Source organism: Haliotis rufescens, unplaced genomic scaffold, assembly GCF_023055435.1.
Source record: "Haliotis rufescens isolate VD_foot unplaced genomic scaffold, xgHalRufe1.0.p SCAF_21, whole genome shotgun sequence".
Classification (NCBI taxonomy): domain Eukaryota; kingdom Metazoa; phylum Mollusca; class Gastropoda; order Lepetellida; family Haliotidae; genus Haliotis; species Haliotis rufescens.
In genome coordinates, this window is record NW_025963902.1 from 7573795 (window position 1) to 7596948 (window position 23154).

Consider the following 23154-nt stretch of genomic DNA (forward strand, 5'->3'; position numbering starts at 1 on the left):
CATGGTAACCGTTATCAGTGATCCTACAGCTTAAAACGATAAACTCAAAACACCTCTGAAAGTTCGCCAAAGAGCACAATGTACTGTTATGCGTTCATGTAATGAAAGATGCATCTGAATATGAATGTCACGCATACTGTTATACGTTTATGGGATCAGTGATATAAAAAAACATGGTTGCTGTAACCCATGCGAGTTCATCAACAGCATCGGTGTAATAAATACCCTGTCACAGTCACAGTCACACAGGCAACTCAAAGGAATAGGACACAGGTTGTGAACAATACCATATTCATGATTTTATGAAATGATGTATAAATATTACACCATGATAACTCATAAAAGCACTTGATGTGGATCTAATTATTATAGGAAAACTTATCATGATAATATGTTGTAAATCTAAAGATTTGATACCTGACTTAAACACGCATCATTTTCACGATCCTAGTTTTGAATTAAATTTGGCACACTTTCACTATTTGAATTGTGAAGAATAAAAATAAAACATTCACAGATTATACTAAAAGGCTAGAATTATTGAAGACACTGGGCATGGTGAGTATTGTTTTACGCCACTTATAGCAAGGTTCCAGCAATATCATGGCAGGGGACACCAGAAATGGGCTTCACACATTGTACCCATGTCGGGAATCGAACTCAGGTCTTCAGTGTGATGAGCGAACACTTTAACCACTAAGCTACCCTACCGCCCCAACACTGGGAATAAATTCAGGTCAATCTTACGATAATGCCAGGAGATTTTGTCTAAATAAGTGTATCCATTTGAAGTGAACTGAAAACTAAATATTACTGACATTGTCCTCGGACCTGAGATGTTACTTTCTTAAGTTTCTTACTTTCATATACGTCCATAGTTTAAGTACCCTGTGAAGCCTGAGTTAGAGTGCAACCTGGTTTAGACTGATGCAAGCAGCGGTTTTGAGGTCAACATGCACCAGGTATAAGCTACTTCTGGTTCCTAATAAATCAAGCTCTGTAACCTAAATACTGTTTTATTATTCTTATCACAGAATCCCAACTGATGACAGGTTTACTGATGACAGAACCACTACATGTTTAAACTACAGAAGCATGCATCACCATCATGTCTAGTGGACCCAAGTATACTACGAATATCTAAAATGAGTGGTTGAGTGAGTGGTTGAGTGAGTGGTTGAGTAAAGTGGTTGAGTGAGTGGTTGAGTGAGTGGTTGAGTGAGTGGTTGAGTGAGTGGTTGAGTGAGTGAATGAGTGTGTGGTTGAGTGTGTGGTTGAGTGTGTGGTTGAGTGAGTGGTTGAGTGAGTGGTTGAGAGTGGTTGAGAGTGGTTGAGTGAGTGGTTGAGAGTGGTTGAGAGTGGTTGAGTTAGTGGTTGAGTGAGTGGTTGAGAGAGTGGTTGAGTGAGTGGTTGAGAGTGGTTGAGTGAGTGGTTGAGAGTGGTTGAGTGAGTGGTTGAGTGAGTGGTTGAGAGTGGTTGAGAGTGGTTGAGTGAGTGGTTGAGAGTGGTTGAGAGTGGTTGAGTGAGTGGTTGAGTGAGTGGTTGAGAGTGGTTGAGAGTGGTTGAGTGAGTGGTTGAGTGAGTGGTTGAGTGAGTGGTTGAGAGAGTGGTTGAGTGAGTGGTTGAGAGTGGTTGAGTGAGTGGTTGAGAGTGGTTGAGTGAGTGGTTGAGAGTGGTTGAGTGAGTGGTTGAGTGAGTGGTTAAGAGTGGTTGAGTGAGTGGTTGTGAGTGGTTGAGAGTGGTTGAGAGTGGTTGAGTGTGTGGTTGAGAGTGGTTGAGAGTGGTTGAGTGAGTGGTTGAGTGAGTGGTTGAGAGTGGTTGAGAGTGGTTGAGTGAGTGGTTGAGAGTGGTTGAGTGAGTGGTTGAGAGTGGTTGAGTGAGTGGTTGAGAGTGGTTGAGTGAGTGGTTGAGTGAGTGGTTGAGAGTGGTTGAGAGTGGTTGAGTGAGTGGTTGAGTGAGTGGTTGAGTGAGTGGTTGAGAGTGGTTGAGAGTGGTTGAGTGAATGGTTGAGAGAGCGGTTGAGAGTGGTTGAGAGAGTGGTTGAGAGTGGTTGAGAGTGGTTGAGTGAGTGGTTGAGAGTGGTTGAGTGAGTGGTTGAGTGAGTGGTTGAGAGAGTGGTTGAGTGAGTGGTTGAGAGTGGTTGAGTGAGTGGTTGAGAGTGGTTGAGTGAGTGGTTGAGAGTGGTTGAGAGTGGTTGAGAGTGGTTGAGTGAGTGATTGAGAGTGGTTGAGAGTGGTTGAGTGAGTGGTTGAGAGTGGTTGAGTGAGTGGTTGAGTGAGTGGTTGAGTGAGTGGTTGAGTGAGTGGTTGAGAGTGGTTGAGTGAGTGGTTGAGTGAGTGGTTGAGAGTGGTTGAGTGAGTGGTTGAGAGTGGTTGAGAGTGGTTGAGTGAGTGGTTGAGAGTGGTTGAGTGAGTGGTTGAGTGAGTGGTTGAGTGAGTGGTTGAGAGTGGTTGAGAGTGGTTGAGTGAGTGGTTGAGAGTGGTTGAGAGTGGTTGAGTGAGTGGTTGAGTGAGTGATTGAGAGTGGTTGAGAGTGGTTGAGTGAGTGGTTGAGAGTGGTTGAGTGAGTGGTTGAGTGAGTGGTTGAGTGAGTGGTTGAGAGTGGTTGAGTGAGTGGTTGAGAGTGGTTGAGAGTGGTTGAGAGTGGTTGAGTGAGTGGTTGAGTGAGTGGTTGAGTGAGTGGTTGAGTGGTTGAGTGAGTGGTTGAGTGAGTGGTTGAGTGAGTGGTTGAGTGAGTGGTTGAGTGGTTGAGTGAGTGAGTGAGTGAGTGAGTGAGTGAGTGAGTGAGTGAGTGAGTGAGTGAGTGAGTGAGTGAGTGAGTGAGTTTCAAATGAGTGAGTGAGTGAGTGAGTGAGCAAGAGATGAAATGGTGTTTGGTGTGGTGTGCGTGGCGTGGCATGCTATGGATGTGGTGCGGTGTCTGTGCGTGTGTTGTTACTTTGGTGGAGATAATACAAATAGGGTACATAGGTCATTCGTTCCATATTTCAGGTTGAAGAAATAATTCAGTTTATGCCTTGTAAGCTGTGTAACACAGTAATGTTCATGCATGCTCTATGTTTTGTCCCCATCAGTGGAAACAACCGACAAAGAGTCAGCAGCTAAACTAGCATGGGTAATCAAACTACAACACTCTCTTCTTAGACCTGAGAACATTTCTCCAGAACAAACGCATTTCACTTAGTCCTTTCAGAAGCTGTCTGTCGATCAGTGAAGACGGCTAATCCCCGTTGTGTATGCAAACACAGATACATGGAAGTTCGACGAGGGCTTCGCACTGCTCCGACAACGTCTGACACTATTGACCATGTCTATCTATCAAGACTGCTTATCTCATCAACGGCGGTGCATCATGCTCGATTATTTCTGTCACTGGTGCCCACGGAGTCAACTCAAGAAAATACAAGTGCTTCACGATCTGCATGTCGACAGATTCATCAAAGTTCTCAACCTGTTTATGTGCTGGGTGTGGCCGGGGGCATGAGGTATTGAATTTAGAATGCTCACTTATTTCAAATGACTTATATATATGATTAATTCCACAGACAATGTACTGACTCATATTAATTCATTCATTTATGGAAGTATATTAACATGGAATAATTGCTGACCGGCATAGCACAAACAAATATAATGTCAGTAACCTGATATCTTTGGCAGTAACCTGGTATCTCCGACAATAACCTGATATATCTGACAATAATGAGATCTCAGACAATAACCTAGTATCTCTAACAATAACTTGATTTCTCTGACAGTAATCTGATATCTCTGACAACATGGACAACAACCTATTATCTCTGACAATAGCCTGATATCACTGACAAAAACCTGATATCTGACAATAGCCTGATATCTCGGGAAAAAACCTGATATCTGACAATAGCCTGATATCTCTGACAATAATGAGATCTCAGACAATAACCTGATATATCTGACAATAATGAGATCTCAGACAATAACCTGGTATCTCTAACAATAACTTGATTTCTCTGACAGTAGCCTGATATCTGACAATAGTCTGATATCTCTGACAAAAACCTGATATCTGACAATAGTCTGATATCTCTGACAACATGGACAACAACCTGTTATCTCTGACAATAGCCTGATATCACTGACAAATACCTGATATCTGACAATAGTCTGATATCTCTGACAAAAACCTGATATCTCTGACAATGACCTGATGTCTCTGACAATACCCTAGTATCTCTGACCATGCTGACAATAGCCTGATATCGCTGACAATAGCCTGATATCTGACAATAGCCTAATATTTCAGGCAATAACCTAATATCTCTGACAATAACTTGACATCTTTTACAATAGCCTGATATCTCTGACAATGACCTGATGTCTCTGACAATACTTGAGATCACTGACAATAACTTGAGATCACTGACAATACCTTGATATCTCTGACCATAACCTGATATATCTGCCAATAACCTGGTATCTCTGACAATAGCCTGATATATCTGACAATAACCTGATATCTCTGACAATACCCTGATATATTCTGACAGTCACATGATATCACTACAATGTCAATGATATCACAAGAAGAGTTTAGTGTCACTACCAGGCACATGTTGTCGCAATGATACTATGTTCTCGACAACAGAACAAAAGTGCGTCTTCAAACCATACAAACTACTCAACACTGACAATTCTTTCTTCACATCTTTCAATACACAGCTTTCAAGAGAGAACTGGCATTTTTATTTCATCATAAATTCTTTTGATGCACAAAACCGACAACGGCTCACAAAACCGGAACATTATGATAGCAAGTTGTTCATCATTTCTTCACTCAGACGACGAGAACAAAAACTGGTCCATCCACATGCAATAATTTGTATCTCATCCGATCACTCCCAAAGATGAACACAAGGTTAGCCTGCACTGCTGGATGTTAAGGAGTTCCCCCAAACAGACAGTATTTATTTCACTGGTATGTGTCTGGCCGACACCACCCTGCTCAAGACAATCAAGAAACTCCTCGCAGACTGTGAATAGCGCATCAATTGCAAGAGTTTCATGTCCATATATTCTCTTGAAGTGTATAGATTAACTTGTTGCCAGGGCTTTGTGCAATGCTTTGTGCAATGCATCATATCAATGGTGCTTTTGTTAAATCAACTGACGAAAATAATACATTTCCTAACCAAGAAATATTTTCCAATAACTAATAAAATTCACCCAATCATTAATCTTGCTCGCTATATTTCTTCATCAATACTCCACTGACCAATAATAAGACATTGATTTTAATATTTCTGAATTGGGTGATTTTTTTTTTCAGTCGTTTTCCTTTATCCAACCATAAAAAATAAATTTTGCAAAAATGTTCAGTAGATTTCCATTATTGCAATCTGAAAACTTCAAAAACTGTAATCGTAAAACACCATCCAATTCTCCCTCCGAATGAATAGCAAACCAGCAATCACATCTAAGACATTTTGGCATCATATTACAAATTGTCTTTCAATATAATCACTGAACGAATCATTCATTCTTCCTTGGAGGAGAAACCAACCCTTGTTTACAGTTTTTGTTGGTTTTCAACTCGTGTTTCCCCTTGCTTATGATCATGATCATTAAACATGAATCCATTAATCATGTTAATTATAAAATGATCGGCTTGCATGACAAGCACACATCAGATGATAATTTACTGTTAGATTGTGTTTAATGGTGTTTCACATGACCACACAACGGCTTCTGGGGACATTTCCATGGCTGCAACATGTTTGAAGCATGTTGAGTCTGTGGTAATCATTCACTCTGGCCATAATGTATCATGATAAATAGAGTTTATTATACGAGCACGTTTGACTAACTGGTTTTATGAGCGAGTGAGTGAGTGAGTTGGGTGGGACGCCACTTTTAACAGTATTCCAGTTATTTCACAGCGTGTCAGCTTAATGTGGGAGGAAAGCCCGAAGTGAAGCAGGTCTCAGACGTTTACCACTTCGGTGAAACCCATGAGCACGGGTATGGTGCTGACAAACCTAATAACATAATCGGGTCGAACCGGGATTCAAACCCACAATCATAGGTTTCTGGCGTGCCCAAGGGACGCAACCCTACACAACGAATCGCGGCACTTTAGAAGACTGGGCCACCCGTGCCCCTCTGACATAAAGACTTGTCCCCCAATCGATAAATGTTATGTGCGAAAATACAACAAACCAATCAGAATGAGCGTATGACTTCAAGTTCTTCGTCAAAGAATCCCTTTAGAAATAATTTTTGATTTTACATATGTCTTACTTCTAAAAATATACCCAAGACACAGTTAAATATGTTCAATCATACTGTATAATTCCGCATGTCTCGATGTCCTTTAAATTGCATCTGAAATATATATAATATATGGGGAAATATATGTGAACCATGACGCAAAGTGTTGACAATTGTTTTAGGTATGCCCGTTTGCGCTAAGACGGGATCCAGTCGCAATAATGGCCATGAGAGGGGCACGAGTCGCTATTCGGCTTGTCACGGATTACACGAGTTAGTCACGAATGATGTTTGCCCTAGTGCACATGTGATTTTATTCAACTTGGTTATTTCTAACCCTATGGGTAATAAATCACCATAGTGATACACTATTTCAGGGTTACACCACGGATATATCCAAGAAACCGAACTAAGTGCCCTTTGCGTTATTTGGTTCACAAATAAGATTATTTTTTTATAGTTTTCATTTTCCTCTGGGGTATTTCAACACTGCATTCAACACAATATTGTTTAACAAAAGCACAAAAACCTCTTTCTCTATATTGGTTTTGTTATCAATGAAATACATATGATATCTACAAAGCCAAAAGAAGTTAGAACTATAAGAGCATGAATTGGGAAATTCATCGTACCAGTATTATGATCCAAGTATCATGTTTCAAGTATTGTGATCAAAGTACTGGTATCATGATCAAACCCAGGGTTAGACATTGGCACTAGTCCTATAGTCCTTGCCAATCTACCCAATAGTTATGGTATCATAAGGACTAGTAGATATTTGCCCTTTTTAAGGGTTCTGATGTATAGTATCATTAAAAGGACTAGTGGACCAAAAACGTTAGTTTCTACTGCTGAAAGCATTGTTTCAAGTTTTGTGACAACACAATCAGAGCTCCAGATAAGCTTTTGGTGTTGTGGGTATTTTACCCATGCATTTTAAAATCATTGGGTATCAGTAATTCTATCTGGTTATTCAAATTTCTGTTACCCACTAGTTTTTTACACATGTGGGTATTTAAGTTAAATATTTAAAAACACTATTCATGTAGTCCCTGCAAACTGGTGTCGTGTGGGTTCGACAGCTTTATAGGACTCAAAAATACCACGATACTTCCACAAGAAAGTGTGATGGCAAATGATCGTGATGTAACTGTCATCGTGGAGTTTGGCAAGGTTGACGGAATGCCCGTTTATAATTTCAAAATAAGTTGCTGATTTGCTAAACGAATACGCAGGGTTACTTCACAATATTTTGATGATATGCACAAGTTTTATTTTTGTAGCTTATCTGTAATGTTCGTTGCGTATCTGATACGCTTAGATTTTATTTACTGCGTATTTCTGCATTTCTGATGCATATTTTACGCAGATACGCAGCTTATCTGGAGCTCTGCACAATCAAAACACAGTGATTAAGTATCATGTTCAACATATTGTGATCAAATTATCGTGATACATCCATGATGACCTTGGCGTGCTGTTTCCACCAAATTAACATTTAGCATATTAAGTGCCACCTGCTACATTGGCTTTCAAAGTCCTAAGCGTAGAGAGCACAATAGAATTCTGAAATCATATTGCCCAATGACAAATACCAGTCATGAATTGACAAGGTTGCCTTCGCAATCGGAACAGATCAGATTTGAAAACAGGAGTTTCCTGCAAATTAATGACAAAACTACAAATCAGCATTATTGCCCAACCAAACTGTCTCATGCCATGGAATAAGACCAACAATATCCAAATACTCCATAATACTCCAACCATGCTAAATGTTGAGAAATCAATATTGAAAACCATTTTGAATGCCTGAACTGTTGCCGGAATAGAAAGAGCCACTATAGCTCTGAGAAGAAACTTTCATATGTAGGAACAAATATCATTGGAACATTGAGCTGTTTTAGCAGTTTATCTTTTGCGTTTTAATTATTATTCACACCGCATCCATTTTGTTTTCAACATGCATTGTATCTATACATGATCGATAGTGTTATTGGTGCAATACACCAATGTGATAAACTTGTAACAAATGTTATATCTGGGATAACAATTTCGCTGTAAAGTACAGATTCTCGTACTTTTTTGGGTTGAGTCCCGTCTCAGACGTTTACCACGTCGGTGAAACCCGGGTATGGTGCTGACAAACCTAGAAACATAATCAGGGCGAACCGGGATTCGAACCCACAATCATAGGTTTCTGGTGTGCCCAAGGGATGCAACTCTGCACAGCGAATCGCCGCGCCTTAGACGACTGGGCCACCCGTGCCCCTCTGACAAGTGTAAACATGGGGTATACGTGATCTAGACATACGTGATCTAGACTAATAAGTATTACTGTTGGGGAGATTCCAAAACAAGCTGCTACCGGTACATAAGGAGAACTTCAAAATATATATGCTGGAGAAATCAATTTGTTAAGCATAATTTTCACTGTATCTACAACTTTTCACCCCAACAATGAGAAATGTCACATCGATTGCCAAGAAATGACATGTCACATCGATTGCCAAGAAATAACTTGAGTCCAAGCTGTGCAAATATGCCAACGGTTGGGATGAAATTAAAACATATATCTGCTGAAGGTGATATGATAACTTCATTTTGAAAAACAATGTTTTTCGCACCATTTTTTTTAAATAGTCAAGACCATGAGTATTTAATCTTGAACTTCAGTAATATTTGTAAAGGGCTCGGTTCCAAATTAAAATATGAGGTATCTAATCTACAGTAGGTTCACCTCCTCAATACCTGTAAATTAATTTTCAACTAGATGATAGTCCGTAATTAAAATTGGTAACCAACTGCATTTGAGACAGAAGTGCTTTCTGATTAATATTATTAATTATTAGGAGACAAGACTACATTTTTTAAGTAAGAGCACAGGCCTATATAATCTAAGTCCATGGTTAGATGTAATACACACAGATTTAAAAACCTGTCAATTTCATTCAAAATAGATGGGTCTTATGCAGTCATCTGCAAAAGCAGGACTCAACAGCACCAGCAGACCAATCAGAATGCAGGATAAATTGTATCCTCCCAATATTGGGGACAAATATCACAAGCTACTGGCCTCAGATGCTCGTCAGCATCATCAGCGATCACTTTAATCCCAGCACTGCTCGAGTCTGCCCGACTCAAGAACTGGCCACTGATGCTCGTCAGCATCATCAGCGATCACTTTAATCCTGGCACTGCTCCAGCCTGCCTGACTCAGGAACTGGCCACTGATGCTCGTCAGCATCATCAACATTGCACAGCCACACGAGCATTAATACAAACATCACACACTGCTTCTATCAACCGAAATGATTCCCAGCAATCAGGGTAAAGGAATCATGCAAATTTGTTCCGACATATGTCACAATTTGTGAGAAATAGAACCTGCAACTAGCTGTTAATTTCACCTCACGGGAGCGTGATGAACTGCATACAGAAATATTCTAATCCATCGACCATTTGATAACACCCAAATTTCAGCAAATGTCAACATGAGTTAGGAACATTATCAGTCATCAATTCATTACAGTCAGTAATGATAGCAAAGTGATCACAGTGTTTTGTATTTCTGCCTCGATAATCAAACCAGATCTCTCCGCAGGAATTGGGATGGATTGTTACGAGTTTAAGCTTTTTGTTTTCTTGTTTGTTTAAACCTGCATTCAGCAATATTCCAGCTGTATGATGGCGGTCTGTATATAATCAAGACTGGACAAGACAATCCAGTGGTTGACATCATGAGCATCAATCTACGCAATTGGGATACAATGACATGCATCAACCAAGTCGGCGAGTCTGACCACCTGATCCAGTCAGTCGCCACTTGCAACAACATGTTGCTGAAGACCAATTCTAACCCAGATCTTGACAGGGTGCTCCTGGTTGTAAAATGGTCCCCCAACGCATACTAGGACCTCGATTTTAATGCTGGGGACGACAAAACATTATTGCAGAATGCCCCCAAGACAGACAAATATATATAGACCAAGTAAATCTCTGTCTAAGGCCAAAATCTATATATTAGATTTTCATCTAAATCACTAAAAAATTTACACATTTTATCTTTATATTACATATGTCGTAGAACTGTTCAGTATCTGTGAACAATAACTGTCGATGGATGAGATTCACATGAAGCATGAATGTTTGGTATGACGACATATAATTAAAGTGTATTTTACCAAGGATGAAGGTGACACATGTAGCAATTGTCTTCATCAATAGAGTTGAATACTCCCCAGGGAGCTGAGAATGAATATTGAGTGCCCATTGATCCACTGACCGAGATATTAATTATGTAAAGCACCCGTGAGCAGCATAACTGAAACAAGGCGCTGTATTAATATTATCCACTGCCACAAAATGGGGCGGGGTATTTAGGAACAGAGTTCATCCGCCCGTCCATCCGCTGTGCACAGCACCAGGTGCCACCACAACAGGAATAAGAAAAGTACCAAAGAAACAAGCTCAACGTAACCATGGCAACAACTTGTAGTGGGAAGATACATTGATTTATCAGTGGATCGCAATTTATTACTTCTTGATACAAGTATCGATCACAGTACCTAAGTAAAAAATATTGATTCTACCTTAGATGTTTTCTTTAATAACTGTTAAACCAAACACTAATTAGCAGTGAAAGTTTTTTTAGTTGTTCAAACTAGTATGTAACCAAATAAACAGATGTGTAACCAAATAAACAGTTGTGGGAAAGAGCCTTCCAACATTAATGTAAAATACTGAAACACATTTTTTGACTACCGTTGAACTTTGAAAATTTAAAAAAAAAAATTTAATTTTTAAAAATGGAAATAAAAATAAAATTTGCGTGAAACTTTATGATGAGGACAGTGCCTGAGAACCAAGACTACTATTTTTTTTAGCCTTATGTACCATGTTTTAGAGCTTATGCAAGCATCGTTATACGTATCGGATCGTGAGCAAGATATCATGGGTATGTATCAGACCGCACAGTTGGTTTATCATCCCAGCCCTGCAACATCTTCCTATCATATCAATATATTTGCCTGTGTTTGTACAAGAAAACACAATGAGAAGGGTCAAAATCAAAGAAATATATCACCAGTGAACGTCATGAAGATTTGTTGAATTGAGCCATGTATACAACATACATAACATCAACCCCATCAGCATGATCTCAGTTATCTGATAATCTGATTTCATGCTCAGACTCACTCAACAGAGGAGAAGTCTGGAGTACAGAATAACACAGTATTGACCAGAATGTGAGATCCCCTGTGCAAGCAGCACATATGGTGAGTGCTTAGCAGTTCATCTTATAATACCATCACCACTGAACCTGTTCACATACAAATGTTATAATACCAATCAACTCTGAGTGAGTTGGGTTTAATGCCGCTTTTTAACATTATTCCAGTCATATCACGGCGTGTCAGCTTGATGTGGGAGGAAAACCCGAAGTGATGCAGGTCTCAGACGTTTACGTCGGTTAAACCCGGGTATGGTGCTGACAAACCTAGAAACATAATCAGGGCAAACCGGGATTTGAACCAACATTTCTGGCGTGCCCAAGGGATGCAACTCTGCACAGCGAATCGTGGCGCCTTAGACCACTGGGCCACCCGTGACCCCCAATCAACTCTGAACTTATACCTACGTGTTATACAATATCACAGTATATCGTGGGTGTATATCATTATCATGTGTGTTTATATATCAGTGTTCCGCTTGCTTTTGAAACTGCCAGTCAAAAAAGCAAAACAGGACTGACAACACTGAAAATTACCAGTCGCCACTGTTTATTGTCAGTTCTTACTTTCAACAAATAAAAAACGTTTGAAGATTACCTGCTATTAATTCTTTCAACATCATGTTCAATGCAATGACGTCATCTCTGAAGTAACATAGTTGGAACTACACATCATTCACACAAAGTTCAGTCACAATTTTCTCTTGCACTTCTGCACTATAAATAGACAAGGGGAAGCCCTCATTATAACAGACAAGCTGGCTTTGTTCGAAAAATATACCTATATGAAGTAAGTAAGTGAGCTGGGTTTAATGCCACTTTTAACAGTATACCAGTTATATCACGGCGTGTCAGCTTAATGTGGGAGGAAAGCCCGAAGTGATGCAGGTCTCAGACGTTTACCACTTCGGTGAAACCCACGAGCACGGGTATGGTGCTGACAAACCTAGAAACATAATCGGGGCGAACCGGGATTCGAACCCATAATTATAGGTTTCTGGCGTGCCAAGGGACGCAAATCTGCACAGCGAATCGCAGTGCCTTAGACGACTGGGCCACCCATGCCCCGTATTTTTAAGTAGTTTCGAAAGTTTAATACTTCAGTGAGAGAAAAATACTTCAACCACTAAGCTACCTCACCACCCCTTGTTTAGCCTAGTATGCTCAACTAGTAGTAGTCATACAATAACACGGACATCATTTTAAAGTGTTGCTAAGGGCCATCTTCAGGATAGCAGACTCAAACATCTTGGCACAGACTGGTAACTGTTTTCGTGACATAGGCTCACATTAACAATGTTAAAGTCAGCAAACAATAAACAATTTGATTATGCATCTTATAATATGCAACAGATAACAACCAGAATTATAAGCACATTTCATTCTTCAGCAATGGTCATCATATCACCAAACACAAACACAAGTAAAAGAAAACTTTGTAACCATGGTAACAGAGTGTAAACATTGGGAAACTTGGAAAACAACCTTGACAAGGTATCCAGTAGTTTGAGATATGTCATTGTTTTGTTTGTTTGTTTGTTTTTTAATGCAGCACTCAACAATATTCCAGCTACATGATGGCAACCGGATCTGGACCAGACAATCCAGCTATTGACATCATGAACATCGATCTACGCAATTGGGATACAATGACATACATCAAGCAAGTCAGAGTGAGTGAATGAGTGAGTTTGGTTTTACGCCGCTTTTACCAATATTCCAGCAATATCACGGCGGGGGACACCAGAAATGGGCTTCACACAATGTACCCATGTCGGGATTCGAACCCGGGTCTTCGGCGTGACGAGCGAACGCTTTAACCACTAGGCTACCCGACCGCCCAGCAAATTCAGAGAGCCTGACCACCTGATGCCATTAGATGCCTCTTACGATAAGCATGGATTGCTGAAGGCCAATTCTAGATTGGATCTTCATGGAGAAGACATGTGATTCACTAGATTGAGTGAATGAATGTTGTTTTATGCTGATGTGTGTACTTTTCCAGCCACATCTACTAAAATGGTGACATATATGATTGAGTCTGAATCAGGCAAACTAGTGATTGATACCTGTGGTGAGTTGAGACTGTACAAGACAAACCAATGGTCAATAACATGAACATCATCTAATCCTTTGTTAACTTTGTGCTACATCTGCCACTTCACATCATAACTACCCATTGCCTTTCCTATATAGTAGGTAGCTTTGCATACAGTGTGTGAGTGAGTTTGGTTTTACGCCGCTTTTAGCAATATTCCAGCAATATCACGGCGGGGGACATCAGAAATGGGCTTCACACATTGTACCCATGTCGGGAATCGAACCCGGGTTTTCGGCGTGATAAGCGAACGCTTTAACCACTAGGCTACCCGACTGCCCCCTTTGCTTACAGCATTGTAGGATTACAATTTCTGGCCTAAATTCTTCCTTGTAATCACCACCTTGTGAGGCTCATAGCCTGGGCCACCGTGATTCATGAGTGTAGGCTGATCAAGACAAATCTGGACAATTTTAAAAGCATCTTACATGTCTTAAGTGCCGATAGAAATCATGTCCCGATTTTAAGTAGCTGTGGTAAAAAAAACTGTATATCTGTGCTGCTCCTTAGAAACGATTTGGTTATCGATTTGTCGTAATACACCCCAGACGGCTTAGTGTTTAGTGTTTTTAAAATACTGCCCTGATCCAAATTTGCATTGCACTTTATATGCTTCAGCAAACTTTATACGTAATGCTCTAAAAAGGCAATGCAATTTGATTCACTTCCTAAGACACTTGCCTTCAATTACAAGTACGTATATTTTAGACAGTGCAATAATATATTTACTTATCAAGTTTGTGACTGGTCTGGGAAAGATCCACACCCTCTCTATGATTCCAACAGAATCAAATCAAATGTTGCTTGATAAAAAAAACAAGTACACATATTTGAAGGCAAGTGTTTTAGGAAGCGAATCTTACTGCAGTTTTTGTTGGATTATGATTCATGTATATTACGGGTGGGTTGTTATGGTGGTATGGTCCGAATAAGGAATTTATCATAAAAACTCTATTGAACAGCCAATAGATCTCTGTGTAGCGATAAGTCAAAACAAAAATCTTTTATAGGGAGCAGAACAGAGAAATTGTGACCACTCTATATTTAATTTTTAACCACCTTACGATATATTGCCTTTGACGAGTTCTGTTCTATAGCCACCTTTGAGTGTATCAAAAGTATGTGATGGTTTGTTTTGATGTGTGTACGTGGGCAGGTCTGTGGCACTTTTCTTTTAAATATGTTTTATTATTTCCGCAACATATCTAGGCATACAACCATTATAAATGGGAGTTTGTTTACCTCAACTGTGTGTTCTTCAAGACGCTTATCGTTTCCTTTTCCATTGGAATTCCCTCCCCCTGAAGCCATTTTGTATTCAGAATTGGATCTAATTAAACTTTCATGTATTTCTGTGTTGTGTTATCCTGGCGTCTTAACGCGCAATCAGGATAGATGCAATTTCCAGACTTCGTCAGGACATCTCATACTTCTACACAAACATTCCCTCGATCAACATTCAACAACCTGATGCAGTACAGAGAGCTGTCAAATTCAAGGAATTTGATTGGTCGATAAAACTTGTTTGACACATTCATGAAGTTCTGTCAACATGGGAAAGTAATATCATATGATTAAATGAAGGGATTATTTACAAAACAGTATTTTGTAAAAGAAGCATTTTATCATGTTGAATATAAATCCATTCCATTTGTAGATAACTATTCAGTTCGGAACAATAAACCGGAAGTACGCGCCACAAGTTAAAAGTGCCCTGTTGTATAATGTCAAAATCGAATGGTGTACTTGATAACATTTCGTAATTATGAAGTTTGTAGTATATACTACATTTTAATTATTACAACCAGTACTCTCTGTAGTGTCAAAGAAATTTTCAGTATTGGAGTGTTACGTTGAAAACCGAGTACTAGTGCACATTTGCTGTAGCCATTTTCCATGGGTAGCTAATGATGACATTACACCGGACGTAATAAAGGCATGAATGGAAAGTACATGGTGTGGACTGTGTTTGGCTAGGAATGTTTACAGACATCAAGCTCAGGTGACCTTCAGGAGATTCGCCGCTAGGATGTCAGGGGACTTCACGGATAATAAAAACAAGTTTTATCGAGTTGTTTTGACCGGTGGTATGTATAAGCTTTATTCACGATCAATGTCTTTTTTATCTATTGGTTATAGGCTAATGGACATATGAACATCTTCAGCCGTGTGATGTTATAGGTTACGCATGGTATACTAAGCTTAGCGGGAACCTATTTACGTCGCGACCACGTGTTTTCAATCTTACGCATACACAGCACTGATGATGAAATAAGACGCCCGGAGCGCCGCGCGAGCCTGGCAACCGTGGACTGCGTGATAGCCTATTTACTGTTAATTCGTGAATTTAACTAGGCCTATTTCATAGGCATTGTGTCGGATTTTGTGTTCGAAAATGGCTACTCACTGACAGCGATATATTAAATATAAAATATATGAACTTGATATTGTTTTTAATAAATCCATGTTTTAGAAAAATGATATGATTTTTAATCAGGGTAATCTTAATCATCTTAAAGGGGCACTGATCTAACGCAATTCCCCGGGACTGGTTGTTGCCTTTGTTATTGTTTTTTCCCAGTGAGTACCCGGATGTATAGCAGAAATCTAGACTAGTTCGCGACCTCTGCTGCGCCATTCGTAAGCGCATTTGTCACTTGTATGGGTAGTAATAAGGGCGTATGGTCACATTGATCAACAAAATGAAATACAGTTTTCACTGTATGGATACTTTTTTTAGTATTAAACTATGACCATCTGGGGTATTTCCAAATGACGACATCCGATGAGCTCCGCCGTTCTTTTTGTCTGTTTGTTTAGGTTGAAGAAATTAATTAACATGCGCCCTTTGTCGAAATCTTTGTAGATCACGGTTAACCAATCAGTGTTTATGCAAAAATGTGTAAAACAAATATTGCCTCCAGCCTCCAAGTTTATTTAGCTGTCCTTGCAGACGGTAGCCCAGTCTCTGGTCACGCTCAGTTGCGTTGCGTATCATCCGGGTACTCACGGGGAAAAAACAAAAACAAAGGCAACAACCAGTCCGGGGAATTGCGTTAGATCAGTGCCCCTTTAATGTTATCAACAAATCGGAATCTGTATCCTAGCTGGTATAGATCTAGATCTATATGGTAGATCTACATCTGTGACTCTACATGTTCAATATAGCCAGAACGTAATTTTGTTACCAAGTGAGTAAACATTGTTAAATGATGCAGTCAAATATATCTCAGCTGTATCACATTTGCCTGTAGGCTACATGTTGTTTGGCCACACTTTTTATATAGAATGTTTTGCTTTAATGATGTTTGTTTTTTTATATAAGTGGTTCCATGTATTATTGCATTGTTCACACAAAATTGGCAAATTATCCAAATGTTTGCTTAAGCATATATTTTGACTGAGTATGGAGAATTCTGAAATATTACTTGCAGTTGCTTGGGAATACTCTCAGTTCCAAAATGTTAGCTGCTCATACTATCCAACCACTCGTTTTCTTTGCCCAGTTTATTTGACATTACAGTCTGTCAGTGGACAATCAGCAGTGTTAGAAATTGGCACTAGTCCTATAGTCAGAGCTCCAGATAAGGTTTTGGTGTTGTGGGTATTTTACCCATGCATTTAAAAATCATTGGGTATCAGTAATTCTATCTGGGTATTCAAATTTCTGTTACCCACTAGTTTTTACACATGTGGGTATTTAAGTTAAATATTTAAAAACACTATTCATAATGTTCATCTCGGCCCTGCAAACTGGTTTAGTGTGGGTTCGAGAGCTTTATAGGACTTTATATAGCTTTATAACACCACGATACTTCCACAAGAAAGTGTGATGGCACAAGGTTTATTTTTGTAGCGTATCTGTAATTTTCGTTGCGTATTTGATACGCTTGGATTTTATTTTACTGCATATTTCTGAATTTCTGATGCATATTTTACGCAGATGCGCAGCTTATCTGGAGCTCTGTATAGTCCTTGCCAAAATGCCCAATAGTTAATGTATCATAAGGACTCATAGAAATTTGTCATTTTTGAGGGTTTTGCTATATGTTATCATTATCATGATTATAAGGACTAGAGGACAAAAACTGTTAGTTTCTATTGCTGCAATCACTCTTACCTAAAACAAAATTACCCTGCCATCATGATATTGAACTGCATGTTTTTATCTTGGCAGAATATATAAAGCATTAATTGATTCTTTATCATGTTTGTCGTATTTATTTTGCATATCTATTCTCTGTGCATTGACCATGTTTATTCACATTGAATAATTTATATGTCATGCTAATGTGGGTCTCCAGATTTTTGTCATTTTCTGGTCCCCCTCCCCCCCCTTCCAAGGGGACGGGAGACGTAAATATTGATATTGGCTCAATGCCAACAGTTTCAACAAACTTCACTGGTGCCTTTTGCTATTTTGAAATTTGTATGAATTTTATTTTGTTACATTTCCATGGAACGATTTGGACATAGTCTCAATCAATTCTAGGCTTTGTTTCCGAGCCATAACTCTCAATCCAATGAATATGTTAGCATGAAATTATACCTGTACCAGACCATATGCTCAACTATTGCCCTTTCGTATTTTTCAATTTTCAATGTTTTAGGTTGTTGTGTTTCCAAGAAACAATTTGGACAGTCTAAAACAAGTAGTGTGTGTTTCCAGCCCAAACTCTACATTTAATGAATATTTCTGCATGAAACCATTATCTTTCTCCACCCAATTTGTTGTTATTGTTTTTTTTTTATTTGCAAACACGTTTACGGTTACAACTTGAACTAATTATCCCCCCAAAAAGTGAGTGGAGACATATATTTTCTAATAAAAACACATTCTAGTTTTATTTATTTTTGTTCAAAATAGGGATTTTACTTACATTCTGACTTTTTTTTCAAATTCAGAGGTATTTTCACAAGTATTTTGAGATTGCGTTCAATACAATAATATAATAAGTGGTCCAGTCATCTAAGGCGCAATGATTTGCTGTTCAGAGTTTCGTCCCTTGGGCATGCCAGAAACCTATGATTGTGGGTTCGAATCCTGGTTTGCCCCAATTACGTTTCTAGGTTTGTCAGCACCATACCCGTGCTCGTGAGTTTCACTGAAGTGGTAAACGTCTGAGACCTGCATCACGTTGGGCTTTCCTCCCACATTAAGCTGACATGCCGTGATATAACTGGAATACTATTAAAAGCGGCGTTAAACAAACTCACTCACTCACTCACTCACTCACTCACTCACTCACTCACTCACTGGTCTTGTTATCAGTGAAATATAGGTTGCGTCTACAAAGCTATACTATACTATATTAACAATTTAACATGAATTGGGAATAGTTTTTATTCCAATGTAAGAATATTTACTGACATTTGCTGCAGACTTGGGGTTGAATTTTGGCCTCTGTTGAGGTCTATATAAATCCTTGACATATTTATTTTCTCTTTGCATAAACATATATACAGCTGCTAGTGGTGTAAAGCTTGCCTCATTCTCTCTGTTGCAGGCCCCTGTGGAGGGAAGACGACAGGGCAGGCCAGGCTCAGTACATTCTTTGAAAACCTAGGATGGAAGGTGCAGTGTTTGTTGTGATGTGGCTTTACAGAGCCTCCGATATGGCTTTACAGAGCCTCCGATATGGCTTTACAGAGCCTCCAATATGGCTTTACAGAGCCTCTGATATGGCTTTACAGAGCCAAATACCTTGTACCTTGAATTTTATTGATTTATACTGAAAATAATGGAATAATACTCTCACTCACTCACTCACTCACTCACTCACTCACTCACTCACTCACTCACTCACTCACTCACTCATTCTCTCACCCACCCATGGGGAATTGGCCCAGTCGTCAAAAGCGCCGCAATTCGCTGTGCAGAGTTGCGTCCCTTGGGCATGCCAGAAACCTATGATTGTGGGTTCGAATCCCGGTTCGCCCCGATTATGTTTCTAGGTTTGTCAGCACCATACCCGTGCTCGTGGGTTTCACCGAAGTGGTAAACGTCTGAGACCTGCATCACTTCGGGCTTTCACTCACCATGTGGGGAATATCACCCATTATCCAAACCTATGCTGGTTGTAAGGGGTGACTTATATAAATTGGTTGTCAGGAATATTGCTGATTGCAGTGTTAAACAACAAACAAACATTTATTATCATCCAACATCAGGAATAAGTTGTTTGTTGTTTAACGCCGCACACAGCAATATTCCAGTATATGACGGCAGTCTGTCCCTAATCAAGTCTGGACCAGACAATCCAGTGATTGACATCATGAGCATCAATCTACACAATTGGGATACAATGACATGCATCAACCAAGTCAGCGAGCCTGACCACCTGATCCCGTTAGTCGCCTCTTACGAAAAGCATAGTCGCCTTGTACGGCAAACATGGTTTGCTGAAGACCTATTCTACCCCGGATCTTCACAGGTCTAATCAGAATTAACTAGGATGTAGAGCTTTATTTTATTGAGTTGACACAAGCCATCATTGTCAATTTGTGAAATTGTAGACTTTGGTATAATGTGGAATAATTACGATGGCTGAGTCTATATTTGTTTTATGTGGTGTAAGTGCAGACTGTATGTGCACCAGCTGCTGTTCTGCCAGAAAGAAATCAAGCTATTAACATGATAAAGTTACCATGGTTACATGTTTTTGCATGATAGAGGAATGAGTTACTCATTGAAGTAAGGTATAATGGCATTTATTATATACTTCAGCGTGAAAGACTGATTTTTCTGAAGTTGAGAAAAGTGATAATTTCATAGCAGTGAACATAACACTTGATATTACACTGCAGTGAACATAACACTTTTACGGAACTATTGTCATACAAGAGTTACTTCACCTTTAATTGTCTCCCTTTGTCGTAAGTGACAAGCCCATGCACAAACTGTTGACATTCTTTTTACGTTATTGACAGGGACAGCATTGACAGGGAAAATATTGACGGATGGTCATTTATGGAATTAATATCACTTCTAGCCGTTTATTCTTCTCTCAAAAGTGTTTCTTTATAAACTGTAAATCTCACATTTAACTCATCAATCGAGACTTTTAGCTTCGCAAAGCGCCATTTTTGTTACTTGACCAGCGTGTATTCTTTCACTTCTCTCAGCGGACTCCTAGTATTCAAGAATATTTTTTGTTAAAGTTGATTTTGTATGTAATCATATCGAAATGTATGATAAAGAATTATGGTGACCCTAAATATTTTTTGATAGTTTTGTTTATATTTCTTATGATTTTGCAAACACGAAACTACTTTTTAAGTCACAAATACAACCGTCCCAGTGTGTCAGGTAGGGAGAATATACGTTTCAAGGTTTTACATTTGTATTGATCTAGTTTAATTTTCAGGTAGACAACTGCACAAAAAGTATACAATAAATAGGATATTCCTTGTGTCCAGTGAAATATGCCACTCATGAAAATATCTCCTTCCTACATTGTAGATATCACTGCAATCATGGCAATGAAATTGCATCACGATGCTTTGCAATGTTTTTTCAAACTAAGGTTTGCTGGCACAACTTCTAAATTGAGGACTCGATCAAATACATCATCAATGTCTAAGGCTTTGTCTGGGATCTTTCGGAGCTTCTCCCATTGACAGTCTATACATTGAGGCTGAAGAACCATCACTTAAACCAAGCTGTATTAAACTTCACAGTATATGACAAAGTCACATTCCACTGTGTTCAACCCTGCATAGGGCGGTCGGGTAGCCTAGTGGTTAAAGCGTTCGCTCGTCACGCTGAAGACCCGGGTACGATTCCCGACATGGGTACAATGTGTGAAGCCCATTTGTGGTGTCCCCCGCCGTGATATTGCTGGAATATTGCTAAAAGCGGCGTAAAACAATACTCACTCACTCACTCAACCCTGCATACAGCTGTGTGTTTAATCCCCTTTATGAGTATCTGAATATTAGATAGATTTTATTTTATCTTGGAATAAGAATTAAACCTTTTATTTCTGCTGCTAACATTGATCTTGAAACTATATCCCCTTTCCAGTTGCTGTCTTCTCCTCCTTGGCAATTGGTAAAGCCAAAAGTAGACCTGTCATTGACCAACTAAAGAAATCGGAAACAAATCAATTACAGTACCAACAAGAATATAATCAGTTAAATACGTACGATACTTATAAATCAATATTTACAGATGGATCCAAGGATGGTGATGCTGTTGCCAGCGCCACTGTCTTTTGATCCCAAACTATATCAACTAGATTAGTCTGTCTTACAGACCCTGATACAAATATATATCAAATACAGCCCATGCAAGTCTATAATGTTTGGCAAGTCTAGATCACTGCAGTATCAGTATATCTGAAAATGAAGGGAGTCACTGGGCTACTTTTTATTATATTTTTATTAAGATAACTGAACAACTGTTTTTTATGTACGATATGTTCATTTCAGAGACTAGATGTTAGTCTACAACTAGATTACCAGATGACTCTTCCATTTTTACAGCCGAATCAAAGGCCATTTTAACAGCTCTAGAATATATCCAACAGTCTAACATCAGCAATTCATTATTTGTTCAGACTCTCTGTCCTTTCTTAAGTCAATTAAAAATAATTCGTGTCAGCATCCAGTTTTACTCGACATCATTGAATTACATAATATCCTTGCTACAGGCTAATATGACATAATCTTTTGCTGGTAACCCAGCCATGTTGGAATCGTTGGTAACACAATGGCAGATGCTGCAGCTAAAGCAGCTAAAGCAAATCTGTGACATCACTTCTAATTCCATACAGCGATTATAAACCTGTGATCAGATGTTGCATCCGAGACCTGATGCAATAGAAGTGGGACACCCAAGTAGGTATAAATAAATTACATCAAATTAAACCAATTATCGGTTACACCTACTTGGGTTGTCAGTCAAAATTTGAACAGATGTCATAATATGGCGATGTCGTATTGGCCACTGCAGATACACTCATGAATATTTAATTGAAAGGTGAAGATCCACCATCTTGTATCCCTTGTGATGAGAGAATCACGGTCAAGCATGTCCTGCTTGACTATGTTGATTTTGCCTAAACAAAGGTTAAATATTTGAAATCATCATCTGTCAAGGATCTTTTTAATTGTATTAATTCCCATTTATTTATTTTTTATATTTTTAAATTTTTTTAAAAAGAAATAGAATTTGTAAAATTAATTTTGAAACATATGTTTTGTAATTAATAAATGATCTTTTTAGACTGGTAGAAGGAAATTAGTTAACTGAGATTGTTAATGGATGTACCCTTGATGGGGGTTGAAGTAGTGTAAAATGATTGTCCCCCAGAGAGGGTATGTAAGACCACGTCCTTCGAAGAAATTTTTCTCTGCCACATTTTTAATCGTAGAATATGTTCATTTAAATTTGGCTAAATTTGACAATCATTGCCAACACCTGAAGGGATGATGTCAATCTTGCTGGGTTCCATGCAGGTAGAAAAGGTACTGTAAGTCCCCATGGACCCTAGTATGGTGATCTACCTTCAGTTTCTGGCAATCTGTAGCCCTTTTTTATTATGTATTGTTACATATAGTGATATCTTTTTATG

At 39.0% G+C, this 23154-nt stretch overlaps 2 protein-coding genes across 3 annotated transcripts in view; one reads left to right on the forward strand and one right to left on the reverse strand.

Moving 5' to 3' along the window:
* The window catches only part of LOC124111461 (E3 ubiquitin-protein ligase TRIM37-like), a 67402-nt gene extending 52346 nt beyond the window's left edge, over positions 1-15056 (reverse strand). For both annotated transcript variants that reach the window (XM_048401197.1, XM_048401196.1), the window contains exon 1: positions 14819-15056. In XM_048401197.1, coding sequence (XP_048257154.1) covers positions 14819-14887 — 69 coding nt within the window. In that variant the 5' untranslated portion in view covers positions 14888-15056. The remainder of the gene's footprint in view (positions 1-14818) is intronic.
* Positions 15057-15342: 286 nt separating this feature from the next.
* The window catches only part of LOC124111504 (TRPL translocation defect protein 14-like), a 41271-nt gene continuing 33459 nt past the window's right edge, over positions 15343-23154 (forward strand). The window contains exons 1-2 of the mRNA XM_046471237.2: positions 15343-15663; positions 19084-19151. Coding sequence (XP_046327193.1) covers positions 15519-15663; positions 19084-19151 — 213 coding nt within the window. The 5' untranslated portion in view covers positions 15343-15518. The remainder of the gene's footprint in view (positions 15664-19083; positions 19152-23154) is intronic.